The 27266-nt window shown below is 37.6% G+C and overlaps 2 protein-coding genes across 3 annotated transcripts in view; one reads left to right on the top strand and one right to left on the bottom strand.

The window, feature by feature from the left end:
- Positions 1 to 27266, bottom strand: part of LRBA (LPS responsive beige-like anchor protein) — a 520386-nt gene that overhangs the window by 219449 nt on the left and 273671 nt on the right. Inside the window, exons 38-40 of one of the 2 annotated variants that reach the window (XM_054562615.1) lie at positions 23723 to 23883; positions 15882 to 16028; positions 13234 to 13370 (exon numbers count right to left, since the gene is read on the bottom strand). In XM_054562615.1, coding sequence (XP_054418590.1) covers positions 13234 to 13370; positions 15882 to 16028; positions 23723 to 23883 — 445 coding nt within the window. The remainder of the gene's footprint in view (positions 1 to 13233; positions 13371 to 15881; positions 16029 to 23722; positions 23884 to 27266) is intronic. The other variant, XM_054562626.1, reaches the window with a different exon arrangement.
- MAB21L2 (mab-21 like 2) lies at positions 7983 to 9389 on the top strand. Its single transcript, XM_054562640.1, has one exon. The coding sequence runs from the start codon at positions 8101 to 8103 to the stop codon at positions 9178 to 9180; it is 1080 nt and encodes a 359-aa protein (XP_054418615.1). The 5' UTR covers positions 7983 to 8100; the 3' UTR covers positions 9181 to 9389.

Below are 27266 nucleotides of genomic sequence, written 5' to 3'. Positions count from 1 at the left end.
TCCTTTGTGTGTACCTATCTGATAGCAAAGTGAAAGGGCATGGACAGTGTCTGGTCCCAGCAAGCAAATCATGTGAAAACAGTCATAGCCATAGATCAAAGATTTTTCACTCTAGCGAGGCTGATTTAAACCTACTCACGCAGGTTTTGTCTAGAGACAAAACCAGTCAGTAAATAAGAGAATGGCTCTTTAGGACCCAAAGATAATAAGGGAAGATAGAAAGAAAGAACGCAGAAGAGAAACAGAGTGGCAGAACCTTGATAGACACGGCCAAGATGGCTGTTCTATATCCTAGCTTTGTTTCAGATGGTTAAGGAAAAGTTTCCATTCTTTAGATCATCAAATATTATTTCCTTTATGCCACGCAGGTATCTTCTGTGCCTGGATTAGAGCCAGAGAAGGACTTCTGTTGTTTTACCAGTACAAGGAATCAGAGAAACCACTCAGCACATCATTTTTACTCTAACTCGTAATGTCTGAAGGAAGGAACAGGCTCAATTTTTAACATTTCCATTAAAAAGAAAGTCCATTAAAAATTTCCTGAAATCTTAGCAGAAGATTAATGCCAAATTACTACTACTACTAATACAGATGAAGTGCTGAAGAACCAATCTATCTTAAAATAAACTAAGATGTTTAAAAAGGCTAGTTTTCCCAGAGGATAATAAAAACTACCAATAGGATATGCTTAACAGATCATTTTAAACAAAGATCCAGAAAATGTCTCAAATAACCAAAAAGAAATACAGAATGTGATGCCAAGTCTTATATTTTGAACTCGCTACTGGCATAACTTACATCCCTAGCCTCAATAGTCAGTTTCATAAATGTCTGGCACTGACCACAGGTAGAGTAGAAACGGGAACGGGGGTGGCTCCAAGGCCTGAAGAAACATTCTACATGTGAAGCAGTAGTAGTAGCTTATTAAACAATGGATATCACACCTTCTTAAAACCTTACAATTTGGATTTAGCATCAAGTTCAATACTGACTAATCCTGATTTTCCTATCTACCTCCTGTAAGTGATATTCAAAGACCAGTAAAATCTGGTTCTTTGGGTGGACAAACAAATAAGAATCCACAAATTATACAATCAATCCTTAAATAGTTAAGAATTGGCTCTACGAAAAGCCCCCTCTCGTTTGTTGACGATTATAGTGAGTTATGAAAGCCAAAGTTACTTTGACAGGTAAAATTTAGTATTTATCTCACAGTACATTTGTAAGTTCAAATTGTTAAAAAGGAAGGAAGGAAGGAAGAAAGAGAGGGAGGGAGGGAGGGAAGACGGAAGGAAGGGATCTTATTCTAACTTTTCAGAACAACTGTCTAACTCCATACAGAAATAAAGAGTAGGTACAATTCAAAAATGTATATATTTGAAATGAGAAAAAGCTAAATGATTGCTTGGTAAGACCAAAAGACATATATCAATCAATATTAAGTGAGACAATGGTAAATTCAATGCAACACTTTCTCAAAAACACCTGTTGAATTAATTTGAATTTTCTTAAATTTCATATCCTAACTCAATAATACAACAGTATTTACTTTTCAGTAAGGTTAAAAGCTGTTTAATTCCATTTTCCTGAGTACAAGGTCTTTGGTCTATCATTGTACATTATATAAGATCATATATACAGCTGTTATTCAATTCGGGGGGGAAATGAGCATATCTGAGTTTTCTCATCCTATTAAAATAATGTAAGAATTAGACTTATAAAAGTCTAATAGGTATAAACATCAATAATCATATATATTATGCAAGGTAACTTAAACACAAAACTACATAAAAGCATTTTTTTCCAGTACAGTTTGATAGGCTTACTATGCAAAGTTAAAGCTATTGCTTTTACCCAACAGGACATTATCTTAAGTTCAAATTGTTCAAGAAAGAACAATAATATTCCTGGGTTACCAGTCAAAGAGATTACAAGTTTTGTTGTTGCTGTTATTGTTTTTAAGCTGTTCTGTGAGGAGAAAAAAAACGACAACTTGTTTCAACAGCATTTTTGACCATTTAAATTTAATAGGCACTGTAGTGATCTGTTCAAAGAAATTATTCAATTACTGATTATTTTCCAGATTGATTCCAGACTAATAATTATCAATAGCTTGCAAAGAGTCTCTACGATACTTCACCATTTGGGAAAATTAGATTATTTGACAGAATTTTTAGAATGTGGTTTTACTTTTTACTCTTAACACAATGTGAATAGCATAGTTTCGACAGTGTTGTTGTTAAAGCTTCTTACAGATACTTTATTATAATTACTTTAATAAAATTTCATCAACTAAATTGGGTTATTTCTGTTTTGAGTGGAGTTTTAAATTCAGAAAATAGTTGTTTATTTCTCCATTTATATTTTGACAAAAAATTCTTACTAAAAAATAAAGTAATTTTACAGATATGTTGAATCATTAAGTATAGAAGAACCAAAAATTTAGTAATCACATAGATGTTTCAAAGTTAGATTTTAGAGGGTAAGTACCTATACAGGCAAATATACAGTCCTTCGTTTCCCGAAAAGTACCAGCCCTTCAGAGTTGGGTTTTTAAAGTCAGTAATCTGATTATTTTTGAATACTTAAATGTTTACCTAGAAAACAATATCAACATCATACAATCTAAAATCTGTATATTCTTCAGTAAAGATTATTGAAATGCTGTATGTCCTTTCTACAGATAATAAAATAGTGGACATCTTTTTACTCTCAATGATATGATGAAGTAGAAAATGCACTGACGTTTAACTCAGTAAATACATGTCTAAGTAAAAACCAACAAAAAATAAAAGTTTAAGGACTCTGTATTCTCTGGAAATGTAAACAGGATGACAATCGTCAGATGTACAGAAGCACTGGCTTCAGCCATTAGTTTGGTTTTGCTTCTAAGAAACACAACATGAACTACTGAATCGCTTCTTTTCAAATCCATACATTCCCTCCAGCAGTTCCAGCTTCATCAGAGGTGCTGGAATGTACAAAAATGACAGGCAGGGCGCATTCGTTTTCTTTTTCTCTCTCACACTGTTTGCCTCTAAATGGAAGGCAGGGCTCTTTCTCCAAGCCTTTGAGCTGAGGCTGTTTGAGTCAACTGCTGAAGGCAAACGTAACTGAACTCTCTACAAAAGAAAGGATCACAATCGGATCGTCTCCTTCCGAGGAAAAGTTTGAGAAAATCAAGTACTGTATAATCTTAGAATAAAATATAGCATTAGCATTCTAGCATAACTGCCCGTTATTCTTCAAATAGAAATATGTTCAGTTTTTTAAATGTTTGGTCAACTCATCACCTTAGTTTAGCACCATTCAAAGAGCACGCAGTTCTGCTTGTAATTTTCAATCCCTGAAGGCCCCCAAATTCAAATATACCAATTTTCTTTTGAAAAATACCTTATTTGTATAAATAGTTAAAATTTTTATTTCCAAATTTCTGACTTGCATGTTTCCCTACAAGAGGAAATTCAATTAATAATTAAAAGTTTACTTAACCGTGATCAAGCAAAAACAAAATGTAATGGGTAATCTGGCTATTCTTCTGGTGCTTACACATGCGCATTTTTTAAAAACTAGCACAGTAATTGCTAAAACTTGACTCATTTTTTTTAACGATACAGGGAACTTTCAGACTCAAGTTTAAACATACATATTTTATAGTAACTAAAAACACCCTGCCTCTGCTTTACCATCTAAGGTCTTCTAAAATGTTCCTAATGTAGTGATGATGAAGGTAAAGCCCAGAGAAGTCTGAAGGTTATAGACATCCAGACACACACAACAAAAATTTCAAGTCACACCCTGAATGCCCTCCTCTTTGTAGGAATGCCTGCAGCCAGCTCAACATCACAGGTCTGGGCAGAAGCATGCTGATGTTGGCACTGCCTAAACCAAACAAACAAGATGTTTAACAGTCAAATAAAATGTCCTGCAGCCTCCCTAATGAATTTGTCAAGGACCATCAGAGTTCGCTCCCCCTCTTTTGCCTCATTAACTCAAGTATGATGAGACGGATTATAACAAGAGAATACAGATCAATCGGTCTGAAGACTTGAAGTGGCTTTTAGCCTCTAGAGTTTCTTTCTCTCACTTGGTCTCCTTTAATAGAATACGCTATCTCCTGCAGAAGGGGCTGCCACTTCGTTTTAATACACCATCAAGGAGCTGCTGATGGACTTCTATACTAACATACATAAAAGCAGAGGTGACAGGGGCTCTTCAATTACAGCCTCCTCCGATACCGTTTCCCCCTTCAATTATTCAACCAGAGGAAGAAGGATCCGCAAAGACACAGCAGCAGCAGCTCTGAGAGCAGAGGAGCCAGAGTGAGCTGGGATGGGGGAGGGGGAGAGGGAACTAGCAAGAGGGAGCATTATTTGCTGAAAGTGTTTAAGTTTATTGCTCGAATGATGTTTCTAATTAGTACCGCGGCAATAAATTAAAGTCGCCTTTGTTTAACTGATTTATTATTTACTAGAGCATCTACCTTAGACAGGGTAAATTGGTAATGAATTGTTTTTAAATCAAAACATTTGTAACGTTTTATCATCCCTCAACCTCTGCTGTAAAAATGGAGAAACGCGGGGAGAAGGGTGCAACGAAACTTAGTTGTGCTTGACAGAGCGGAGAGGAGAGGAGGAGTGGGGTGTCTGGTCACGGGTGGCGAGAAGATCGGCGTGGCCTGGGCAGCCCCAACCCAGTGGAGAAGGCGTGGACCAGGTCGCTTGGTGCTGACCCGGGGACCAGACCGGCAGGCGGCCGCACCGGAGTCCTGAGCATGGACCCCTGCGGTCACCCCCGGGCCTTTCTGCACGCACTCCCTCCCAGGGGCGTCTCTGGCCGCACCAGCCCAAGAGCCCCATGAGCAAGGCCGCTGGCGGAGCCGCGGAAAGAAGCGGCCGCTTCGGGGGCTGGGGACCAAACGCTCCGCACCCTCTGGCCCTGCCACGAGTCTCCGCCCAGTCACCGCCCTGGGGAGAAGCTGCCAGGGACCTTTTCCAGGCTGGTCACACAACTCCCTGCACCAGAGCGCCTGTCCTGCCCAGTCATATTTCCCGGGGCTCCGGCGTGACCCATGAGCAATAGCCGGGTTACCGACAGAGCGTGGGCTCCCCGCACGCACGGAACCCTGAGGACGCCGCGGATCGCACGCCCCGGCAGCCAAGCATTCCCCCACGAAGGCAGGCGGGGATCCAGAGGCCGCCCCAAGTCTCTGCCACTCCCAAGAAGTTGACTGGAATCTCTGCATCGAGTTTGGAGTCTGCTTACTTCCAACTATTCTTCCCAACTCCCCGCCACTGAAGGCAGATTCTAGGAATATATCCGACTTGACTTAAAAAAAAAAAAAAAGAAAAGAAAAGAAAGAAAGAAAAAAGGCCTAATAGTGCTTTATAAAGGGTATTAGGGCAATGAGAGCGAATGGGTGACAAGGTGCCAGCCGACCCCACCAGCCAAGTAAGAAAGGACTAGGAGGTCCAGGGGTTCAACATCAAGGAGGAGGAGAGAAATGAACTTCATTTACGCAATGAATGCAGGTTCACCTGGTCCAGTTTTAAGACAGCAAGTCAAGCCCTCCCATGGGGTTTTGCCGAAGTGGCATCCCAGGTTCTACAGAACAAAGTCCTCCCCACGGGGCTTCGTAGAGTTTTATTCTTACAGCATCATCAAAAAATACAACGCCCCAAATTTAACTAAAAATTCTCCCGTCCATTTGACTTGTCTTAAAAAGACACAAAAACCATGCAGACACCCAAAGTTCAAACATAAACCCTCCATACTAAGCAAATCACAAACACTGTTAGAGATTTTTCATCCAAAAGTACCAAAAAGCTACACTGGGTCCAATACGTACACTAAAAGCACACGTATGTGTTTTTTCCCTGAAATGCCAAGGGAGGAGTGAAGCCATCTGTGTAATCAATAACAGGATAGTTATGGATTTTTGCAGCAGTGAAGTCTTTTAAAAGCAAAAGTCAATTAGGAAAATAAAATAATTTTACAAGTGAAACTGAACTGCTTGACAATATATTCAAAAATTAGATTTACAACACTGACATTTTAAAAAAACTTTAACTCAGGTTCAAATTTACTTCCCCTCATTTTTAAGTTTAAAACAGTTTTTAGTGGCTTAGTTTAATTTAAACATATATACAACAAATTTTACCATCTATAAATTTGCACCATCTCTCAAAACTGAAACATATTTTCTAGTAACTACTTAGTCCTTGTAACAATAAATAGCATTAAATATTATCTGAATCTTAATTATGAATAATTATCAAGCAAGGTGCTTGCACTACCTTTTGTCCTGCCCCATTTTTCAACAACATGAAAATAACTGAAAAGAGACTTATAGTCATAAACCCTCACTCCATCTTCACGCCCTCCCCCCAACTGCTACATATAGACAGCAATCGTTCTGGCTCTGGGCAATGATGCGGGGGGGCGGGGGGGGGGACTTTGTGGGAGAAGAAAATATAGAAAATGTTAGGTTCTTTCCCAAATTCAAGCTAAAGTAATTTTGTTAGAGTTTGCATCTTCTTCACAATGTTGATAGAAAAAAAAAAGTGAACCTGTCTGAACCACTGCTACTCTCCCTCGCATTATTCCAGTGTCTCCAGGACATCTTCCCTATACAGACTCTTTTTTTCCCCTTCAACTGATGAGAGGAGGATAGAGAAGAGAGGGCTGTAAAATGTGTGTATTTGACTTCTACTATCTCCTCCTATTTTCTTACTTCTCTCTTTACCCCCTTTCTTTATCAAGCGCAGCGGTGGCTGCTACCGTGGGCCAAGCACGCCTGTCTTCTCTCCCGGATTGGCTGAAGCAGTGACAGCTTGGATAGCGATTGTAGGAACTGAAGCTCCACCCCCCTCATGATGGCCCTGGACCATTCATAAACTAAATAACTCCAGGAAACGGCAGGGCAGAGAGAGAGAGAGAGAGAGAGAGAGAGAGAGAGAGAGAGAGAGAGAGAGGTGAGGGGTGAGGGGTGAGAAAGGGGAGAGAGAGAGCGAGAAAGAGGGGAGACAAAAAGGAGGGCGAGAGAAAAACAGGGAGGAGGGAAGGAGACAGAGGGAAAAGAGAGAGGGAGGGGAGAGAGATTAGAAGGGGAGAGGGAAGAGAGCGAGACATCCGAGGGGAGGAGGGAGAGACACTCAGAAAGTGGAATCTGCACAAGCAACCTAAAGGGGGAGAAGAAAAATCCTAGAATCATTATAACTAAACCCCAGATGCAACGCAAGCAACGACTTCGTCACACTAAAATAGATTTTGTGAAGGCCAAAATTATAAATTACGAAGCAGAAATGAATATCAAACAACTTCCAGCGGTTTGCACCTAAAGACAAGAAGAACCCACTGCAAACAAACAAGCCCAGTCCGAACAACGCCTCCAGTAGGAAAAGAGGAATACCGCTACAACACGACCCCCTGAGAGGTGACCAGACCGACACGCTGAGAGGGCCGGGCATCTGCAAACCTCCGAGGGTGTCACAGACTGAGGTGCACTTCGCTGCTCTCTGGACATTAATTACATCTTTCACCTTCCACTTGGGGGAGGGCGAGGAGAAGGCACTCACCTAAGCTGAGTGAAGAAGTCCTACCAGCGTGGGAGAGAAGTTTAAGAATGAAACACTGAATGTTTCGCTTTTATTTTTAAATTTACTTGGGCACTTAAAAGACCTCATTTCCAGATTTCTGGGCAATCCCGGCTGCAGACATCTTAGCCTAACCTCTTGGTAACCTGAATTTTTCTCTCACCTTCTCTCTTTTCCTCCTCCCCTTTATCTCTCCAGCAAGCACATCTTTATTTTACATAACAAGGGAAAGCAAAAACAGTCTTAGCAGCTACTTTTCTTTTTCAAAGATCACCTTTTTTTCTTATTTCCTGGAGAAGAAAGGGGGGTTTCGGAAAGAGGAGAGAAAGATCAGGCCGGCTGTAGCCTCGGCGGGTCAGCCCAGGTGGAAAACAAGAGTGAAAGTGGGGCTTAGGGGGAGCGCATCGCCTCTTTTGCAAGCCGCAGGGCCACCACCAGCGCGTGAGCCTTGGATCCCTCAACGTATTGCGAGACGCCGGTGTATAGCCCGGACCTGTGCCCCAACATGATCGCCGCTCAGGCCAAGCTGGTTTACCAGCTCAATAAATACTACACGGAGCGCTGCCAAGCGCGCAAGGCGGCCATCGCCAAGACCATCCGAGAGGTCTGTAAGGTGGTCTCGGACGTGCTCAAGGAAGTGGAGGTGCAGGAGCCTCGCTTCATCAGCTCCCTGAGTGAGATCGATGCCCGCTACGAGGGGCTGGAGGTCATCTCGCCCACAGAATTCGAGGTGGTGCTCTACCTAAACCAAATGGGCGTCTTCAACTTCGTGGACGACGGCTCCCTGCCCGGCTGCGCGGTGCTCAAACTGAGCGATGGTCGGAAGCGGAGCATGTCTCTCTGGGTAGAGTTCATCACGGCGTCCGGCTACCTCTCCGCGCGCAAGATCCGTTCACGTTTCCAGACGCTGGTGGCTCAGGCAGTGGACAAGTGCAGCTACCGGGATGTGGTCAAGATGATCGCGGACACCAGCGAGGTCAAGTTGCGCATCAGGGAGCGCTACGTGGTGCAAATCACCCCGGCGTTCAAGTGCACCGGTATCTGGCCTCGCAGTGCGGCACAGTGGCCTATGCCTCACATCCCCTGGCCTGGCCCCAATCGGGTGGCCGAGGTCAAGGCCGAAGGGTTCAACTTGCTCTCCAAGGAGTGCTACTCGCTGACCGGGAAGCAGAGCTCCGCGGAGAGCGACGCCTGGGTGCTACAGTTCGGGGAGGCTGAGAACCGCCTGCTGATGGGCGGCTGCCGAAACAAGTGTCTGTCGGTGCTGAAGACGCTGCGGGACCGCCACCTGGAGCTGCCAGGACAGCCGCTCAACAACTACCACATGAAGACGCTGCTGCTGTACGAGTGCGAGAAACACCCGCGGGAAACGGACTGGGACGAGGCATGCCTGGGCGACCGGCTCAATGGCATTCTGCTGCAGCTCATCTCCTGCCTGCAGTGTCGCCGCTGCCCCCACTACTTTCTGCCCAACCTCGACCTCTTCCAGGGCAAGCCCCATTCGGCCCTGGAGAGCGCTGCCAAGCAGACCTGGAGGTTGGCCAGGGAAATTCTCACCAATCCCAAAAGCCTGGACAAACTATAGGGTGCTGGGGACTGCTTGAAAAGCGACACAAACGGGAATGCTCTCAGCCACCCAACACCCACACGACAAACAGCGGAAACTCCGGACACAAACTTTTCTGTCAGCCACCTGAAAGCAGCCACCACCCAAAGCAGCAGACCTTCGTGAATTCACGAGCCAACAAAAGAGAGCAACCCAAGCAACAAACCAAGCCACACGAAATCACATTCTTGCACAAAAGTGATCGTTTTCTTCCAAACAATGTGAATTTAAAAGGTCACACAAAAGAAGCAATCGGGCTTTGCCACCACAAAATGAAACCTAAGGTACATTTTCAAATCAATGTATAGTAGTTTCCTCCCTTTTTCTTTCTCTCCTTTTCTCTCCTTTCTCCTCTTTCTCCCTCTCTCCCCCGCCCTTTTCTCTCTGCCTCATTTCATTTTGTTTTGGGTTGCCTGAATGTTGTCACCAAGTGAGGAAAAAAAAAGTATTTAATTATATGTAAAATTTCTCTTTAAAGAAAAGTTTTTGCTGATGTTAAATGTATCTCAGTGCCAATGTCAGATTGTGCTCGTCCCTCTTGCACCTCTCCCCCTGCCCTAAGCAGTCTTGTTGAAAACAGTAATAAAAATATTACTTTATGTTGTAATTGACTGTTTGTGGATTGTTCTTAAATGAAGGCAGGTGAGATCACATTGACAATTTACAATGTAAAGATGTGAATTTGAGGCGCTAAATACAAGAAGCTGCCATATGAACTATAATTTGCAAAATTTACAAATACAGCACACTTTGTAGATTTAACCAAATTCCCACCAAAATCCTTAGAAAAGAAAAAATTTAATTTTACCCAACTATGTATGTTTGTTCTGTAGATTTTAAGATTAAAAGTGATACCCTCTTCCACATTTGAAAAAAAGAACAAATTTTATATGGAAGAACAGATTTTGATCCTAATTTTTAAAACAGAAAAAAATAGTTCACCTTAAAAATTAAGAGATTTGCTCTTTATGCCATAACTTCAAAATATCCACTCTTAAGTCTGAAATGCAAAGGAAATATTTATGGATCTTTTCTGAATAGTTAACAATCAGTTGACACTTTTCCTTCAATCATTTGTTCCCTTCAAGTTTTAAATAATAAAAACTTAACAGTTAAATCAACCACACTGAAAAAGAATAAAATGGTTATAGCAATATTACTCTTCTAGCAAATGGCTGATGTGAACAATCCAGACTTATGAATTACCTCGATTTTTTAAATGGCTTACTTATAAATGCCAAAACCATGGTTATTTAAAAAAAAAAAAAAGTTTCCAGAATTTCTCAGAATTATTCTGAAGCTTCTTATAGGCAATTTAAACAAAAGAGGTTTTGATACAATTTTAATGACTGAAGAAATATTTCCAAGAATTTACACTTAGGAAAAGTACGCTCCTACTCTTTCTGCCTTCCTACGGTAACAGTCCAATGTACTCATTACATTTAAACTTTAAGAAAGGTTTCTTTTTAATACAAGGAAATAACTGATCAGAAAATAAAATAATTTGTAAAACTGACAGTGTCCCAAAGGAACTGGTTTGTCTTCCTCACATGGCAGGCCACTCGGTACACTCCATTAGATAGATGTGCTCATGGTGAGGCACAGGTACGGAATGCATGTCAGCTGTGACCCTTTAATATAGAGAGTGTATTCTTTAAATTAGCCCTGTTTTTTACGTATTCAGAAAGCCCATGAATGAGAGATATAAAGAAAATTGTTTAAAAAAGCAATTTTAAAACTGAGAGGAAGAGTGGGGGAGGATGAGCAGCAGGACACCAGAGAGAGACGGAAACAAGAAGGCACTCAGGCTCTGTCTCCTGGCTCACTTGACAAAACAGGCTTAAGGCATACGGTTCCCTGGTGAAAATTCCCTCGTAAAAATAGTTCTGGGTTAGAAATATAAACTTTGATCTTACCAGTTCTGAAATCATCTCCACTCTTTCGACCTATGTTCTATTTTTTCTGGTCTCTCTTCCTGTACATGTAGAACAAACTCACTGTAATACTAAGTGGTTCAGACAAATACACTAGTTTTTTAATAATAAAAATGAATTTATTCTCTGTGGAAAATGTTCTCATTTTTAAGAACATTTTCAAAGCAAGTAATATGTGCTCACATTTACAAAGAAATAACTTAAGGTTGCTGTATAGTTTAAAAGATAAAAGTGGTATCTTAACATGACCATTTTTTCACTCTCAAAAGTATTTACAGCTTTAGACACCTATCTGCTTCCAGTTATCATGGGAAAAAAGTTTTTAACTCTTGACAAGAAGAAACGAAAATTCCCCAAATTCAGTATCTTTTTTTCCCCCTCATTTAATTTACTGCAACTAAAAAAGAAAAATACTGCAGCAACACAAGTGTCCTCATTACAAAATGCCATAAGGCACCCATGTCTATACAAAAATCAAAAATTCTTCCAAAAACAGGCTGAAAGACTTCTTAAATATAAATTAGCAGAAGTTTTGATTTTTGTAATATTAGGCAGGTTGGGGTGGTACAAAACAATTTCTGTGATTAGGGTAAAAGATCCCTGTACTGCACAGGCAACAAGGGGAAAAAATTACTTTAATGATGCTGCACAGAATAAGATCAGAGAGAAATAAAAGTTGTAACTTCCCCCAAAGGAGTAAATAACTTTAAAAATCCTAATTCCAAAGACTGGCAAAGATTCTAATATTGGGCACAATTACTTAGACACCTTTAAATCACAATTTAGAATTTAAGTCATGTATGCCCAAAAGCATAGAATACTGTGAGTTAAATTTCAGCCTCTCAAACTCACAAATTACCATAAATTAGAGAATGTAAATAATTTGGTTACCTTTCTTTCCTAAAGAAACTAAAATACATTTTCAGACATTTTCAGCTCTTCAACAAAATAAAATTTTTTCCTAAGTGATGCAAAATCTGAATTACAGTTTTCTCTATATTGGATTAGCTAGATTATCAAGGTCAAAATAACCTGTTTCATTGTAGCCTTCCTTTCATACAGTCTACCAAATCCTATCTTAATAAAGGCAGCAATTTTGAGACATTGTGCTAGAAACGCACGTAACACAAGAGAACATTGTAAAGTTTTCAGTAAAATTATAACATTTTCATCAAGAGCTACTTTGAAATACTTCTAAATCACTAAAATTTAATAATTCACATGATTACAAAACCAAAGAACCTCTCACCAATAAATTCAGAATGTGTATATGTGTGTGTATGCATGCAGTATGTACACACACATCCCCCCACACACACAGGCTATCAGTCTGTAAAATAAAGTATTCCAATTTTTTAAACCACTTCTCTTTCTTCAGGATACTTATTTTGCTTCTTTTAAAGAAACTATTTCCTCTCAGAACAAATTCAGCCATTCGCTTTCATTAAATAAACCTAATTTTGGCTTTATGGCTGTGCTACAAATGTTTCTTAGCAAAATAAAGTTGCCACGGTCTGAAAAGTAATCAAAAATACATTTTAAAGGGGAAATTACATTTTCATTTAAGAATAGGAAATCATGCAGTGCCTTGTAAAATCAACTACAGGTAATGGGAACCAGAGGTGTCTCTCACACACGAGAGACATGCATGCACGACAGAGCAGCAAGTCATGAGGACAAAGCAAGGAGAGTGATATATTGGTATTATATCCAGAAAATATAAAGGCTAAACAAAATAATTTCTCTCTCAGTCTCACTGAATTTTGTAGCTTAATGTACCCTGGACCCTTTGATGTAAAATATATTTATAGAAGATACTCCCTGTGGTTCACCCCCACCCTTGAATGAGCTAATGATAAAAGCAATTAAGTGGGAATTGTTTGGAATCTAAATGAACTTCAATAATCTAACTAGCTGGTAAGGGAACCATAAGCTCAAGAAAATAGTTGTCTCGTATACAGGCAGAGGAAAATCAGCAAGAAATGCAAACTAAGTCTGTCAGATTTTACCAATGCCAATCCTACTTAATAGCAGTGCACCATCCCATCCAAGAAAAATAAAATTCCATAAAAATGAAACCCGCTCCTCATCGTCTCACCTTGGGGTCGATATTCTTGAAGTTGGGGTCCTCTTCATCCACCTCGAAATAGAGTTCGGAGGAGGTGACAGAAAGAACGCCCTTCGCTACAACAGAGGGGGCCACGAGCTGAGCTGGTGTGCTCAGGCTAACAGGACCTGCCAAAGGGAAAAGGCAAGCTGCACAAGCTGGAATGACATTTTTCAAAAATTCAAATAGATTCAAGAAGAAATTTTATTTAATTTTACAATTCTCACCTCTAGCACCAAATTGCCTGCCAACTCCTATGCTTACAAATTTTGTCCCCCCAAAGAAACTTCCTCCGAAGATGCAAAGTTAGAATTCTCATACTAAGAGATTTATAATAGGCGATTAATTATAACAGTAAACTAGGATGCAATTATTTTACAGGGAGTCTGCAAAGGTTTGGTCTAATCTCCTGGTAAAACGGCAGCTCTGCCTAAATAAGTCCATCCACATTCCATTTAGAAAACAAGCCTCAGGCTATCAAACAACATGGAACAACAACCAGGAGCAAGGAGGCCTCAATAGGCTCCCAAGGCCAGAGGTTAGCTTAGAGTTTGGCTGAGGCATGATTACAAAAAGATCACTAGCTTATTAGCAAAGTGAGAAACATTGCACCATATTCTCTGGTAAAGATTTTGTGCCAGGTTGACATAAAACCTCTTCCATAACAACTTTCCCCATGAAAGACTGGTAAAAATACTTATTTCCTAAGCCTGCCTTTCCACTGTTAAATATTGTTCAGTGCTTCCAAATCTAATATTAGTGTAGTTCAGGGACTCTGGGAGTAAACAGCTGGAGGGTGGGTTTCCAAGTGAATGAATTTTTATTGGAATAATCAAATCTCCACAGAGCTTATCAAAGAGACAAATCAGCCTGCTACTGAAAACAATAGATTCAATACAGAGAGAAGAGCACAAAGTGTATTAGAGCTAAACCTAAAATAAGGACTAAAAATAATGATTGTATTATATATACATATATATTTATGTAGAGATTGATGCAGTAAGAATTTGATATCCCACGTCAGTTTCTCCTTGCACAAATCTCTAGGTGAAGAAAACAGCAGGAGAAGATTGGCACTTAGAGGGCTGAATTAATATAGTGCCCACAAACACGGCTCACCTATTCAGGTAATCAATGGGTGAATAAGTGTTTCAAAATTCAGATGAATTGACATTTCCATCGATTGTTGGAAGGGTGTTGGTCCTTAATCTCACATCAATCTTAATGTGTGCCAGCAGGACAATGGAAGGGATGCTCTGCAGAGATCAGAGCAGGTTTTGCCCTCTATTCCCAATGTACAAATACATTGTGTCTGCAGATGGGCAGCAGATAGCTGTGGAACAGCCATGATTTCCCAAAGCTCATCCCTATAAATGGATGAAATAAGCAGCTATGTGTTCTTTTGCTGTCTCCTTTGCCCTCTGTACATTAGCATGTAATCCTGAGAAGAAATAACATTTTTTCAATCACTCTCAGACATTCAATTACAGGGTAAGCAGACAGCTGCAGGAGCCAGGGCAGCCTAGGTCCTAAAGAAGACCCCTGACAATTTCCACTTCATTTCTAACCCACACCACTTTATTAGTGTGGATTACTTCTTAATCCTATTGCCATTGTCAGGATTATATAATTAAACTCCCCTTTCACCTCTATTACTGTATGAATGCATTACTAGTAGCAAGAATGCAAGCAAAATAGAGGAGGAGGAAATAGGTAAATGGATACGAAGGAAGAGACTGGAGAAGAGCACTGTCCACCTTACTCTCTATTTCTGTGTGAAGTCCCTTAACACTACGTTCCAAATAATTTTATTTTACTTTACACAGAGGTTTATGGTTCATCAGAGAAGATGACATCATCTATTTTTGCTTTTCATGAGCATTCATTGCATAGTAAGTAGTACAGGTTGCAGATATATGTCTTTAAATATAAGATTTCTAATGTCTTTTCTCTTAAATGAAAATTATTAAAATGGATGATATAATTTTCCCTAAAGAAACCACAGAATCTTTCCGACTTTCCTCCTAGAAGGACAGAGCCGCAGGCATTTAAAAAAAAGAGCCATTTAATGAATGACTAAAATTTCAGGCTAAACAAGAGAATTTTTCCCATAAGGGAAGTAAAACTGAAAATCTGCAGAGTGCAAATCAAAATTTCTACATCAGGTAAAATATGTGAATCCTGTATAAAGCCATACCATTCTTGAAATGGATTTTTTGAAAGAGTTAAATGTACATGCAACATGTTCACTAAGACCTGTATATCAAAGCAAATGGCTCATCTGCCTCCACGCTTTATTTACAAAACAGTTGGCAGAATTTCACTTATAACTCTCAGATCAGAGAGATCAGGTAACTCCCATGGGATGAGTAAAGCGATTGTGTTGTTGCTGCTTTTAAACTTTTTTTTTCTTTTTCAGTGAAAATTATTTTTAAAATGAGCATGCTGATTAGAATAGGAAAACAAAGGAGAAAGTCTTAAAGATTAGGAGGACAATGTTTGAAGGAAAAAAACATTTTTCTATCTAAAGTAATTAATTGTGGGCGTGACCTCAGTAGCGGTGGTAGCTGAAAAAGTAAGTAATTAGATGCTTATTGGCCCAGAGCTAGCCGAAATCGCTGCACAACCCCTGAATTTACCGGCAAGATTCTCTAAATCTTTCTCGTCCACGGATGACAGAGTATCGTCGTCACCTTCCAGGAGAACCTCGTTTTCTGAGTTCTGATTTCCTAAAGCCTGACTCCTGATGGACTGTTTTCCTTTAGCAAGGATATCTTCATCTGCAGCTGAAATGAAAAGGAAACAAAGCTGTCCATCAGCCCTGGAAGAGTACTCTGGCAGAGGGGCAGGGAACTGAGGTAAGGATAGGTGGCCAGAGATGGTCAATCATTTTTACACAGTCATCTTCACTGGGGAAAGTGACTGGGATGGCACACATGTTCCTTTTGACCAACGTGATTCCCCAAACCAAGTTTAACATTACCCTGAACAAGCCCCCTAATCCCATTAAATGTGACCCCTGCACCGCTCACCAAACCATTTATTTACTTATAGTTAGGGCTGGAGAGGGTTCAAAAGCAGCACATTCTGGACATTTGTCAGCAGAAAAAATCTGAACCTAGTTTATAAACAGTACTGAAAAATAAGAAAGACTGGCTCATTCCTGGAATAGTATTACATGGACAAACATTTTGAAATGGTTGGGAAGTGGCTGTGGAGGAGAATCCAGAAAGAAGAAGGGCCAGAGCTAGGAGAGAGTCACAGCCAATGAGGATGTAGGGCCAGATCTGAAGCCATCCTGACACTCATAAAGCTCCAGCAGCTCTCGGAAGCTGCCTTCTTCCTCCTAACTCCATTCTCCCCCCTGCCTTCACCTTGCCCTTGCCCACCTTTCACCCCACCCGCACCCCCACTTCAGCCTTAGACAAATAGCAAGAGCAAGGCAGTGTGAAAACTAAGGGAGGCTCAAACACTACCTCCTTCATGTGTTTCAACTAAGGGGCTAAGACACCTCGGGGGCAAGCATAACAGCAGGCTGCGATGAGAGGCATCTGGGCGGAGAGCCCCCACTGCCCGCGCTGCGGCCTGTGGGGAGCAGCCGCACCGACCGGAGGCGCTGCTAAGGCTGCCGGACGGACAGAAGCGGACAGAGGGAAGGGCACGGCAAAGCCCAGGAGTGAGGAAAAAGCTCTGCGCAGCACCTCGAGCCAACAATGGACCCACGGACGGGAGCAGAGGTGCAGCCGACACTCGTAATTTTGACTTCCCATCCCGCATCCCTCCAGAGTGCCTCTGCTGCTTTGAGCAGCCTTCTCCTAAAGAAATTCGTAAAAGCAGATACCAACTGCTGGACTGTCAATTTTGAAAGCTCATAGTGTCACATAAGGGAAAGTTTAGCATCGTCCTCCCTTCCAGTCCTGGTTTCCAGCTAGGGAAATCCCAGAGGCAAAGCACCTGATCCGCCCAGGCAGCAGCTATTGATATGGAAATCAGACGGCCAGCTCTCTGCGCCCCACTGCAGTTTCTGCCTGCGCCTGATGTCCAAAACCCACAAAGGATAACGCACTCAGTTTGCAGGAACATGACTCATATTTATCTATACAATTTACACCAAATAGTTAAAGGACGTGTATGTTACCTTGTTAACCTGAGAAATCAAAGGTTCGTTGAACTTAGTAGGCATGGTTATGGATAATGTAAAAAGGTAAAAGTTTATTTTTATTATATTTATTGGAGGTTCACCATATATATCATTTACATACAGTACTTAATGGTACTACTTAAAAAAGCAGAGGTGCTTTCTAGTAAATAACAAAGTCATGGAAAGAAGCTTTCTATATTTAGCTTTGAATATCCTCTATATGGTAAGTAAAAATCTTACTTTCCTATGCTGCACACATATAAAGTCTCAATAAATATTTGAAAAAAATGTGAAGTGTCTAACTTAAATGGCTTTATATTTTTACAAGCTACAAAGAAATATACCCAGACCCAATAATTTTTAAGAAAATAGCAGTACAAGTTTTTGTCATTGTTTATATTTCAAGTATTTATATTTCTTTACTTTGAAATCATAAACACTGCCCTTAGCCCAAATAAGGTCTTTTCCAATTTACTAAAAATAAATTGGTTACTGAGAAATACAGAAGTCATCATCCTCTACATTTTCTTTTAAAGTATAATACAATTAATTAACAACTGCCAGTCAGATTTTAGTGCAAAATCAGCATGTTACTGTCTCACTTTTCAGATTTAAATTCCTTCGTCAAAGCAGAAATCGTAATAATGCTAATATGAAGGAACACTAATCATGTTCCAGGGAGTGTCAAAACACTTTATGTATTTAACTCAGTTAATTCTCATAAACCCTCTTCTTCTCTTTTTCAGATGAAAACACAGGCTCAGAGAAGGTTATATCAGTTGCCCAAGGCAACACAGCTACTAAGAAGTAGAGTCAGGAGTCTGGGGCCCCCAGAATCAGGGGGCTCTTAACCACTATACAGATATGAATGGATATGTAATTTACTGATTAGTTTATTATTCTTACATTTCACATAGTGCATTTTAAAAGGTTAAGTCAGAATTATAACAAAAAAGTAAAGGATAAAAAAGAATTTATGTCCAAACCTAAATCTGAAGAACATATGCCAAACGTATCAAAAACAACTAAATTCAACACCTTGATCATTACTTTCTCTGATTATTGCCATACATGTTGTGAAGTAGACCAAGTTGATTTGGAGAAAAAAAAAAAGTGGGAGGGAGGACCTTTAATCTGCAGACATTTACAAAAAATAATGATAGTAGCCAGTGGCAATATAAAATAGCTCAGTAAATAAATTCACATTCATTTAAATGACCATTAAATATAAGCTTTTATTCCTTGCAACTGGAATTTAAAATGTTTTTTTTAATATGTTTTCATCATGCTGGCACATTTAAAACACAGTAACTTCTGAATTAAATAAAATTTTATGAAAAAAATTTAAAGGACTATAGGCCTACTATACACATACAAACACCCACTTTTTATTTATTTACTTATTTTTACAAGCTCAGATTCTGGAATTGTTCAACCTCAACTGAAAAACCTCTTGTCATGGAAAATATGCAGCTTACTGATATTTAGAATGGTTTTCCTGTAATTAACTCCCCCTTGAGGATTTTAAGTTAGCAGCAGTAAAATTACCAACAGTACTCTAATACACACCACATGCGCTGGCATCCAATTCTCAATGGTCTAATAGCTTTCTGCTAAAGAACTTTTTTTTGTTTTCAAAATTAGAACAAAACTGTCCCAAGCATAAAATAAAAGATAATTATCATGTTTATGTGCTGGTAAAAATATAAGGCAAATGAAAGTTTGCCTTATATTTAATCAACCATTGAAACAAGTATCGAGTAGTTTGATATCTTCTGAGTATATTCTATGCTTGTATAAAAGTTCAATTAGATGAAGTCAGAACATACTTTTGGTTCAATTTTAAAGCCTGATTCAAATCTTTTCTGGATAATAAAATGACTACCAAACATGGTAACTCCTTAAATTTTCATGTCACTATTAACAGATTGCCTTCATCTAATCAGACATTTTATTCTAGTTTAATATTTATTCTAACTTAATAACTAGAGGGCAATTGTTACATAAACTGGATAAATTTGTCAAAAATGCTTTCTTTGAATCATGACTTGATTCACTGAAGCTAAAAGTAGTAAGAGGATTCAGAGAATAGCTGGTTCTCCAAAAAGTAAAGTTCAGGTTCTTTAAAGCTGGCACTGGACATGAGTTGATTCATCATCTATTCAAAACAGGCTAGGTAAATAAAATTAAAACAGAGGAAGAACACAGAAAACTGCTGCACCTATGACATATAAATCTCCTTCTAAAAGCCCACTGCACCAGTGAACTAGTAATCAATAGTCCATATTACAGTAAAAGTTTACACATTAAGAATTAGCCACTTAGTTTAAAAAAAAAATTAATACTGAAATAACAAAGTGACCTCAAAAGTACATAAAATAAATATGGGTACCCAGTTAGAGTGATGTGAAGTACACACCATAACTGTTCATTCTGAACAGGATACAGAGAGAATATCTTATACACAACTATTGTCCTAAAATAATTCCTCTTTGTTTGGCTTACGCAGTTTCCAAAGGGTTCCAAGTCTAGAAGCTTCACTCTAGAACAAATTAGTGAAACTACACAGGATGAATTAGGGGAACAAACCCAGTTCATCTCCTAATGATCATGGGTTCCCTCAAAGTGTTAGATGGAGAATCTAGTATAGGTTGGTCCTAAGAAGAAGGAAATCGTATCCGGCATTATTGAAGCTATGAGAATGGCATCACTTAGGATCTTTACATGGTCTGTCATCGCTACAAAACCAGATGAGGTACTTGTATCGTTCCATATGATTACAAGATACTTCTCAAACTATGTTAAATCCTCCTCATATATTTCTGAGCATGCACAGTCTCTACAAAATAAAAATGTCTTGAATTCAATAGGACTCTACTGCTTAACTCTTTTAGTGTTTGAATTAAAACCAATTTTCTACCATTTAAAACATGTTTCATGTGGCTTTCATTTGAATATAAAATTCCCATTATATTTAACAATGGATTGTAGAAGACAGCATAGCACAATGTAAAAAAAAAAAAAAATCTGACTAATCATGGATTAACCTGGGCTCCTACATCTACCAAGAATTATGTTAGCTTTTTGTTTCCTCAGTTTCCTTTTTGGTAAAGAAGAATGTTAGCCTAAATTTTAGCCTTAAGTTCTTTCCAGATCTAAATGCTGTGATAATAAATAACTGACAAACTGGGTTCTGTGCATTAGGAGACTGTTAAGAATCATTACAACTAATTTCTAATAAATTTTAAAGCTATAAAATGGAAGAAAATGTCCCAAAGAATCAAATATCCACCTCTGCTTGCTGCTGCTAATTTCCATAAAGAATATTTAATCATAAGAGGAAGTATTAGTTTTAATTTAAAAATACGACGCAGTTTCAGCAAAGTTAAAGAAATCTCCCATTACAAAATGACTTTTATAAATAACCACTTTGGAGGGTCTCTCTTTGAAAAATTACCCAAAGCCCTTTTCCCCAAGCAAGTTAATGTGAACTTGGGAAGGGCAATTAAATTGTCAGAATTAAAAAATTTGTTTTTAACTAGAAGGTAGCCAGAAGTAGAGTCATGGGGCTAGTATTGATCGCCCGAACGGAGAACATCACTCTTCAGGTATTTACTCTGCCACCTTTACACCAGAGGCTTTCCTTCAAATCAAATCAATCCATAAAAAAGATGGTTCTTACGACTAAAATATATAACTGATCTCCAACAGCATTTCTATTTAGATGTCATCCTTTGTTAATGATAATATACTTCACAATGTTTTAAGATTCTGCATTTTCAAAATGTCCTGTCTCCTTAGTTAAATCAATTATAAACAAAAATGAAGTCATAAAACAATATAAAACTGACATATTAGCCTCGGTAACATCTACTTTAAATATTCAAATTCCACATTAAAGCATAGTATTTACCCATGCTAAATTCTGTAATTTCAAATGCTTTTTGATCATACTGTTTTATTTGGCACTCTAGACTCTTAATATGTTTATTTTCATTAGCTTCCTATTGTTATTTACGATTAAAAATCAAAGACTTTCACAATTAACACAAAATTAAAAGTGAACGTCAATTGTAAGGTTATTTAATAAAATATTTTAAAATTAAGCTCTTTGCTGACATATTACCATAAATTATGACATCAAACTACTATGGAACAATGTATGCATTGAGTTCCAAAACTGTCTAATATTATTTAAAAAAACACTATATACAAAGTATGATTAGAGTTTGTATCTTTTTTAAAAAAAGGTTGTATTAAATATGACATATCTTTTTAATTAGAAAACTACTGAAGAATCTCCAATACATTTGATTAATTTTTTAAAACACACATTTCAGATTTAAAGTTTTGTTTTTAATCTTTTCAGAGCCTTTAAAATATCAGCCATTATAAGATTAGTGTAAAATGTTACCAAGTAGAATGAAAGTGCATGAAATGCTTAACTGAAATTCTCTCATTTTGAAAATGCATAATAAAATATAGATAAGTAATTGACATTATATTAATCTTTCAATTACTATTTGGAGCAATTAGAGTGAAATCTGCTTCTATACAGGACTTAAAAAGACTTAAATGACAGTAAGCATGCATAATAAATATCTTTTTAAAATTAGCCTCAGCATTGAGAAATTTGACATGATAATATTATTTTCAAATGTTAAATTGAACAATAAGATTAAAATTTATTCAGCATAAAGAAACTTATATTCCTCAAAATGGTTAAAGGATAAATGTACTATTTTTTCTAAAAATATTTTAATAAGCACTTTAATTAAATCTATACCACAAATTTTAAATTCAGTTACTGCTATTTCTTTCAAGTAAAAGGATTAACAGTTTGTCTCTGTTAAATTTCAGAAAATAAGTCCCTCTCTCCAAATATAAAATGAAAAATTTTCATAACATTTTCATTCATTGACTTCAGAACTCACAGCTCAATGTGAAATGACAGTTAAGAAGACAGAAAAATACCTATTAAATTTTAAGGGCACACGGTAACATCTGTTTGACTGAAAAGGATAAAACCACAAAAAGGCTGATTTTTTTCAATATAAGGGTCATTAACCAAAAACAAACAAAAAAAAGCAGCAAAGAAAAAAATATATATGACTCTGAAATCTGTAACACCACATAAAGAGTACATGATCCTTAAAAGCAGAAGTGGCCTAATTAATTCTGCATCTTATTTCTCCTCTCCACCTCCTGCAGTTGAAGATGTAGGGCTCTGAGACTATTATTGCTTTTAGATCACTTTGTTATTGACTATTCTCTGTATGATCATTTATTTTAAAGGACTGATGTCACATTTGGTGTTATATCTGATGACATATTGTGGACATTTTCTTCCAGAAATGGCTCTTTAAGGCTGAGTGCAAGAGGTTAAGCTGCCTGACTGAGGCCAAACCTAAGATCACATACTTTTAACCTAAATTCTTAATACTTTTATTGAATGTAACATGTATTTTGTATACTAGATACTATCATTTAACCATAAGCTGCTGCATAGTAAACTAACACAACATAAAAGGGAAAATAAAATTCTTTCTATTTTATTAAAAAATAACCAACTTATATTTTATAAAATCAAAATAATTTTAATGTAAAGAGGGACATTTTCCTCCATCAACATATCTTAACTGACTTTGAAAATTATTAAAATATTAAATAAAAGCATAGACCCAAAGAGAACAGATCATCAAATCCAAAGGACTTTTTCAGTTTTTCCAATTTGCTCATTGGGCTTCTAACTAAACTGAATCATAGTGATATGAATTATATCAAAAAGGGGGAAAATGTTTTGTTAAGCTCTGATAAGATGATGCAGAACAGGAACGTCTGAAAATAATGTCTATTCTCTTTTTCCAGGAGCTATCTGTCACAACCATCTACAAATCAAGGCTCAGAAAGTATCTAGGCACTTGGACATTTATTACCATCTCTCCCACTTCATAATCTCATGCTAAAATACCATGTTTGAGGGAAAATCATACAGCACAACAAAACCTAGAAACCTATTTGGTTTGTAAATGCTGTCTTTCTGATATTCATGGATTTAAGGCAGGCGTCCTGGATTCATTTACTCAAAGCTGAATGTGCCACTTAAAAGGAGAAATATTTTATCCTCCTACTCTGAAACAAAGGGTCTATGTTAAGTAAGTTTTGCATGTGTAACATTATAAATAAATACACTTGACACCATAATTTAATAGGACCCTACACTAACTATAAAAAATTTAACTTCTCCTTCTGGGGTGAGTAACTATGAAATGTGGTGTTGGACCATTTTACAGTGCCTTGTAATAATGAAGTTATGCTCTTCATTACCAAGTACTCTACCTGCTGCTATTGGCAAGGACTGGTTTATACACTGACCATGTTCCACGGCTGTTTTTAGTGTCGCTTCAGGATGTGTCGATCCTAGAGGGTTACGCACAAATCGTCGCCGGCGCCGCAAGTCATCTTCCCAGTAGTCAAGGCGCCAGAACTCACGAGGACGACTACAATGAAACAGAGAAGCCACATATGTTAGCAATTATCAAACAGCGTGGTAGCACTGAATTTCTGCATAAAGCTCTCCTTGTTTGCTCTGCCTTTTTTCCCCCTCCCCTTCCCCTTAATTCTCCCTCCACCTCACACTCCCCTTTCTGCAATCTTTAACTTAGGTATGTCCTTGAAAATAACAATATCACCTTCCAGTCTAAGGAACTCCTTTTCCTTTTTCTTGGAAGGTGAAATGAGCACTAAATACATCATTTTGAAATGAATTGCTGACAGTGTGATCAGTTTCCCCACACTCTAGTGGCATGTGCTCTGATTTCAGCCTCATTTCAGCCTCAGCAGGGCACCTTTCTCTGTGGCTGCATTTATAAACCAGAATAGGGAAAAGGCTATTATAAATATGGTATAGCATTACCTATATTAATCAAAGTCTGTCCCCCTTCATTTTTCTTCCTAATTTGTGCCTTTTTGTACAAGGTCAGTAAATCATACCATGAATTCTTGGTCCAGAAAGTGTTAACTTTAATGAATATCTCAGTTACATGGTTATGTATGTGATAATAAAATATTACTCTGTTTAGATGTGCAGGAATTTAATTAAAATAATCTCTTAAAATATTCATTACATTTAGCCCCTGAGGCTTAGAACAACACAAGAAAATGCATTTCTTTTCCATTTACTGTTTTTAAATAAACCATTCCTATAGAGTGAAATAGCAATCTATTTTCAAGCAAATCAGATTGGATTTCTGTTTTATGTAGTCTGTTTTTATATTTAATTAAAAACTACATGCTATATGATGTGCAATAATTGTTATATCAAAAGCATACTTTTGGAAATGTATTTTTTAAAAAGTATTTCAATTCAACTCTATATTTTCCCCAATTATGTAGATCTTTTATATGGCAATGTATAAATGTCAACTTTCTCTCCTGTTAACTAGTCATGATGTAAAATGCTGAAAAATATTTTACAAAGAAAATAATATGAAGTTTTTTTTCAGTTACAGTAAAACATCTTTGCAGAATATATTTATTCACTAAAATACACAGCATAGAAACCTATGTTTCGATAATGAAGTTTTAAAAATTCATAATAAAAACTTCTGCAAGGAGTGACTAATACAAAATAAAATCTCACTTGTATTTCATGAGCTAATAAAATTGTACCTGTCAGCTTTGACAAATTAGTAGTCTTGACCAATTGACAGTCCCAAAATACCCACATGTAAGCTACCCCTATTGTGATGTTTTAAAGATGCTATCTTTAAAATTTCAAAAGATTTATAAATAAGTTTATAACTTTATCAATTACAAATTATCCCAGATTAATAAAAGCATAGGCAACAAACAGTATATTATTTAAAGAAAATATTTTTAAAACACAATAGGAATCCATGCTCTTTTCTGAGAATGCTGGACAGACAGCGAGAACATCAAAGATTTCCTTTGTTGATTTTGATCATGAACGGAAAGGAGATTCAATGTAATCAAAATAGAGTGCCAAAAAGTGTGAAAATAGCATTCCTCAAAAAGAAAAATTAAAAAGCTCTTTTATTCTTTGTTATTTTGTTGATTATATTTTAAATAAATCTAATATTATATCATTTAAAAAGGAATAAGAAATACCTAGAGAATATACATATAAGCAAAAGATAACAGTTGTCTAAACTCAATTAATACAATAAAATTCTCCTTAGGTGAGAGGGGAAAAGGCAAACAGATGGCTCTGTGCTTGGCTTTGATAGTCATGGAGCTTGGATAGGCACTTCATCATTCTGCCTACCTACATTTATCTGTTAAAATTATTATCAAATATCAGCCAGGATGCAGTCGTGAATCACAGGCTGCTCCTCGTCTTCAGGGGAATGATACAATGAGGGTCTATTCATCAGTGCGGCAATCGGCACAAGTAATTAGTTCCCTAGACTGAGATCTCCTACAAAACCTATTTCAGTCAGCACCACAAACATATGACCATGTAAAGCTAATGAAAGCTGCTAAAATTTGTTAACCTTTTCTGCCATCAATCCTTCTAATATTCTATGCTTCAGTATTATGCAAAGGTGGTAAATTATTAATTTGTCATTCATCCATCCTTCTGAATTTTGAGTCAAAGTAAACGATGTCATTCTTCTTGATAACAATTAAAATTATAAGAGATGTTAAGCTGCTATTATAAAAGTATTACTAAATTAGGCAACAATAGGTTGTGGTATAACGCCCGAGAGTGAAGTCAAATCCAGTGGCTCCTGAGGCATGTGTAGCAGTAGTTGTGTCAAACAGTAGGAAAACCAGAGGAATTATAACGTCACAAATTATCAAGTAACTCCAAGGCAGTATCTGTAAGAATAATAACCAAAATGAGAAGGAAGTAGAATTATAATATTTATTTTTGTGCTCTTTGACACTAACAAAAAATGGTCATAATAATGACATTTGGCTGAAACAAAAGCACTCATCCATCAGGACTGAGAATTTGTTTGCATAGTAAAAAAATGTTTAAGGTAACTTTCACTTACACTAACAATATACTTCTGTGTTCAAGTGTAAATATTCTACCAAAAATAAAAAATACTTAGATACAATTCAAATAGAATGAAGATCTTTATACCTCCACATAATAATCTTTCCAATAAGCTATGTCTCAGACTACCTTATCCGTACAAGTAGGCTACCTCCTGTACAACAATTTAAAGTAATCCAAAGACGAAGCAAACATCATGTATTTCTGATTACAGATGTGGAATGGATTACAAAAATTACCTACAGAGCAACAATTTCAATACATTTCTTGAGAGTCTCTCCATAAAAAAGCACTGCTCCAGGTGATGTAGTTTGATTTAAAAAAAAACCAAAAAACAAAAAACCCTCAAGGAAGTTGCTCATAATGGAACACTTACTGGTCTCATCTGAAACAATAACATTTATCATCCATTTTCTGATGATAAGAGTAATACGTGTTCTTTGGAAAGAAGTCATACTCATTTTTTCAGATGATGGTAATTACTAGCGTGTTTAAAGTCATTTGCACAGCGACAAATGTGGGCCTAAAACTGCAATGCTTCCCCTCAACCCTACTCCTCCCAACGACATATATTCTCAGTATATAAAGTTCTATCACCAAAAGAAGAGGCATGATTTGTCATTTTAGACAGAATCAAAAAGAGGAATGTGTAGTTTTCAATTATCAACTTCCTGTAACTTTGATCGTTCACATGAAGATTTCACTCTCATTTAAGAAGTATTACCAGCCTCTCCCCAAAGCCCCAGGCTGCTAGGGTTATTACGATAAAAAATGGCAAATTTGGCATATTGATCCAACTTTCTTGCCATAAAGTTATGAATTAACTAAATACATTATTGTATATTTTTGGAATTA

The sequence above is a fragment of the Pteronotus mesoamericanus genome, unplaced genomic scaffold, assembly GCF_021234165.1.
Source record: "Pteronotus mesoamericanus isolate MK-2021 breed Mesoamerican mustached bat unplaced genomic scaffold, CSHL_Meso_final contig_163, whole genome shotgun sequence".
Classification (NCBI taxonomy): domain Eukaryota; kingdom Metazoa; phylum Chordata; class Mammalia; order Chiroptera; family Mormoopidae; genus Pteronotus; species Pteronotus mesoamericanus.
This window is presented reverse-complemented; position numbering and strand designations above follow the sequence as displayed.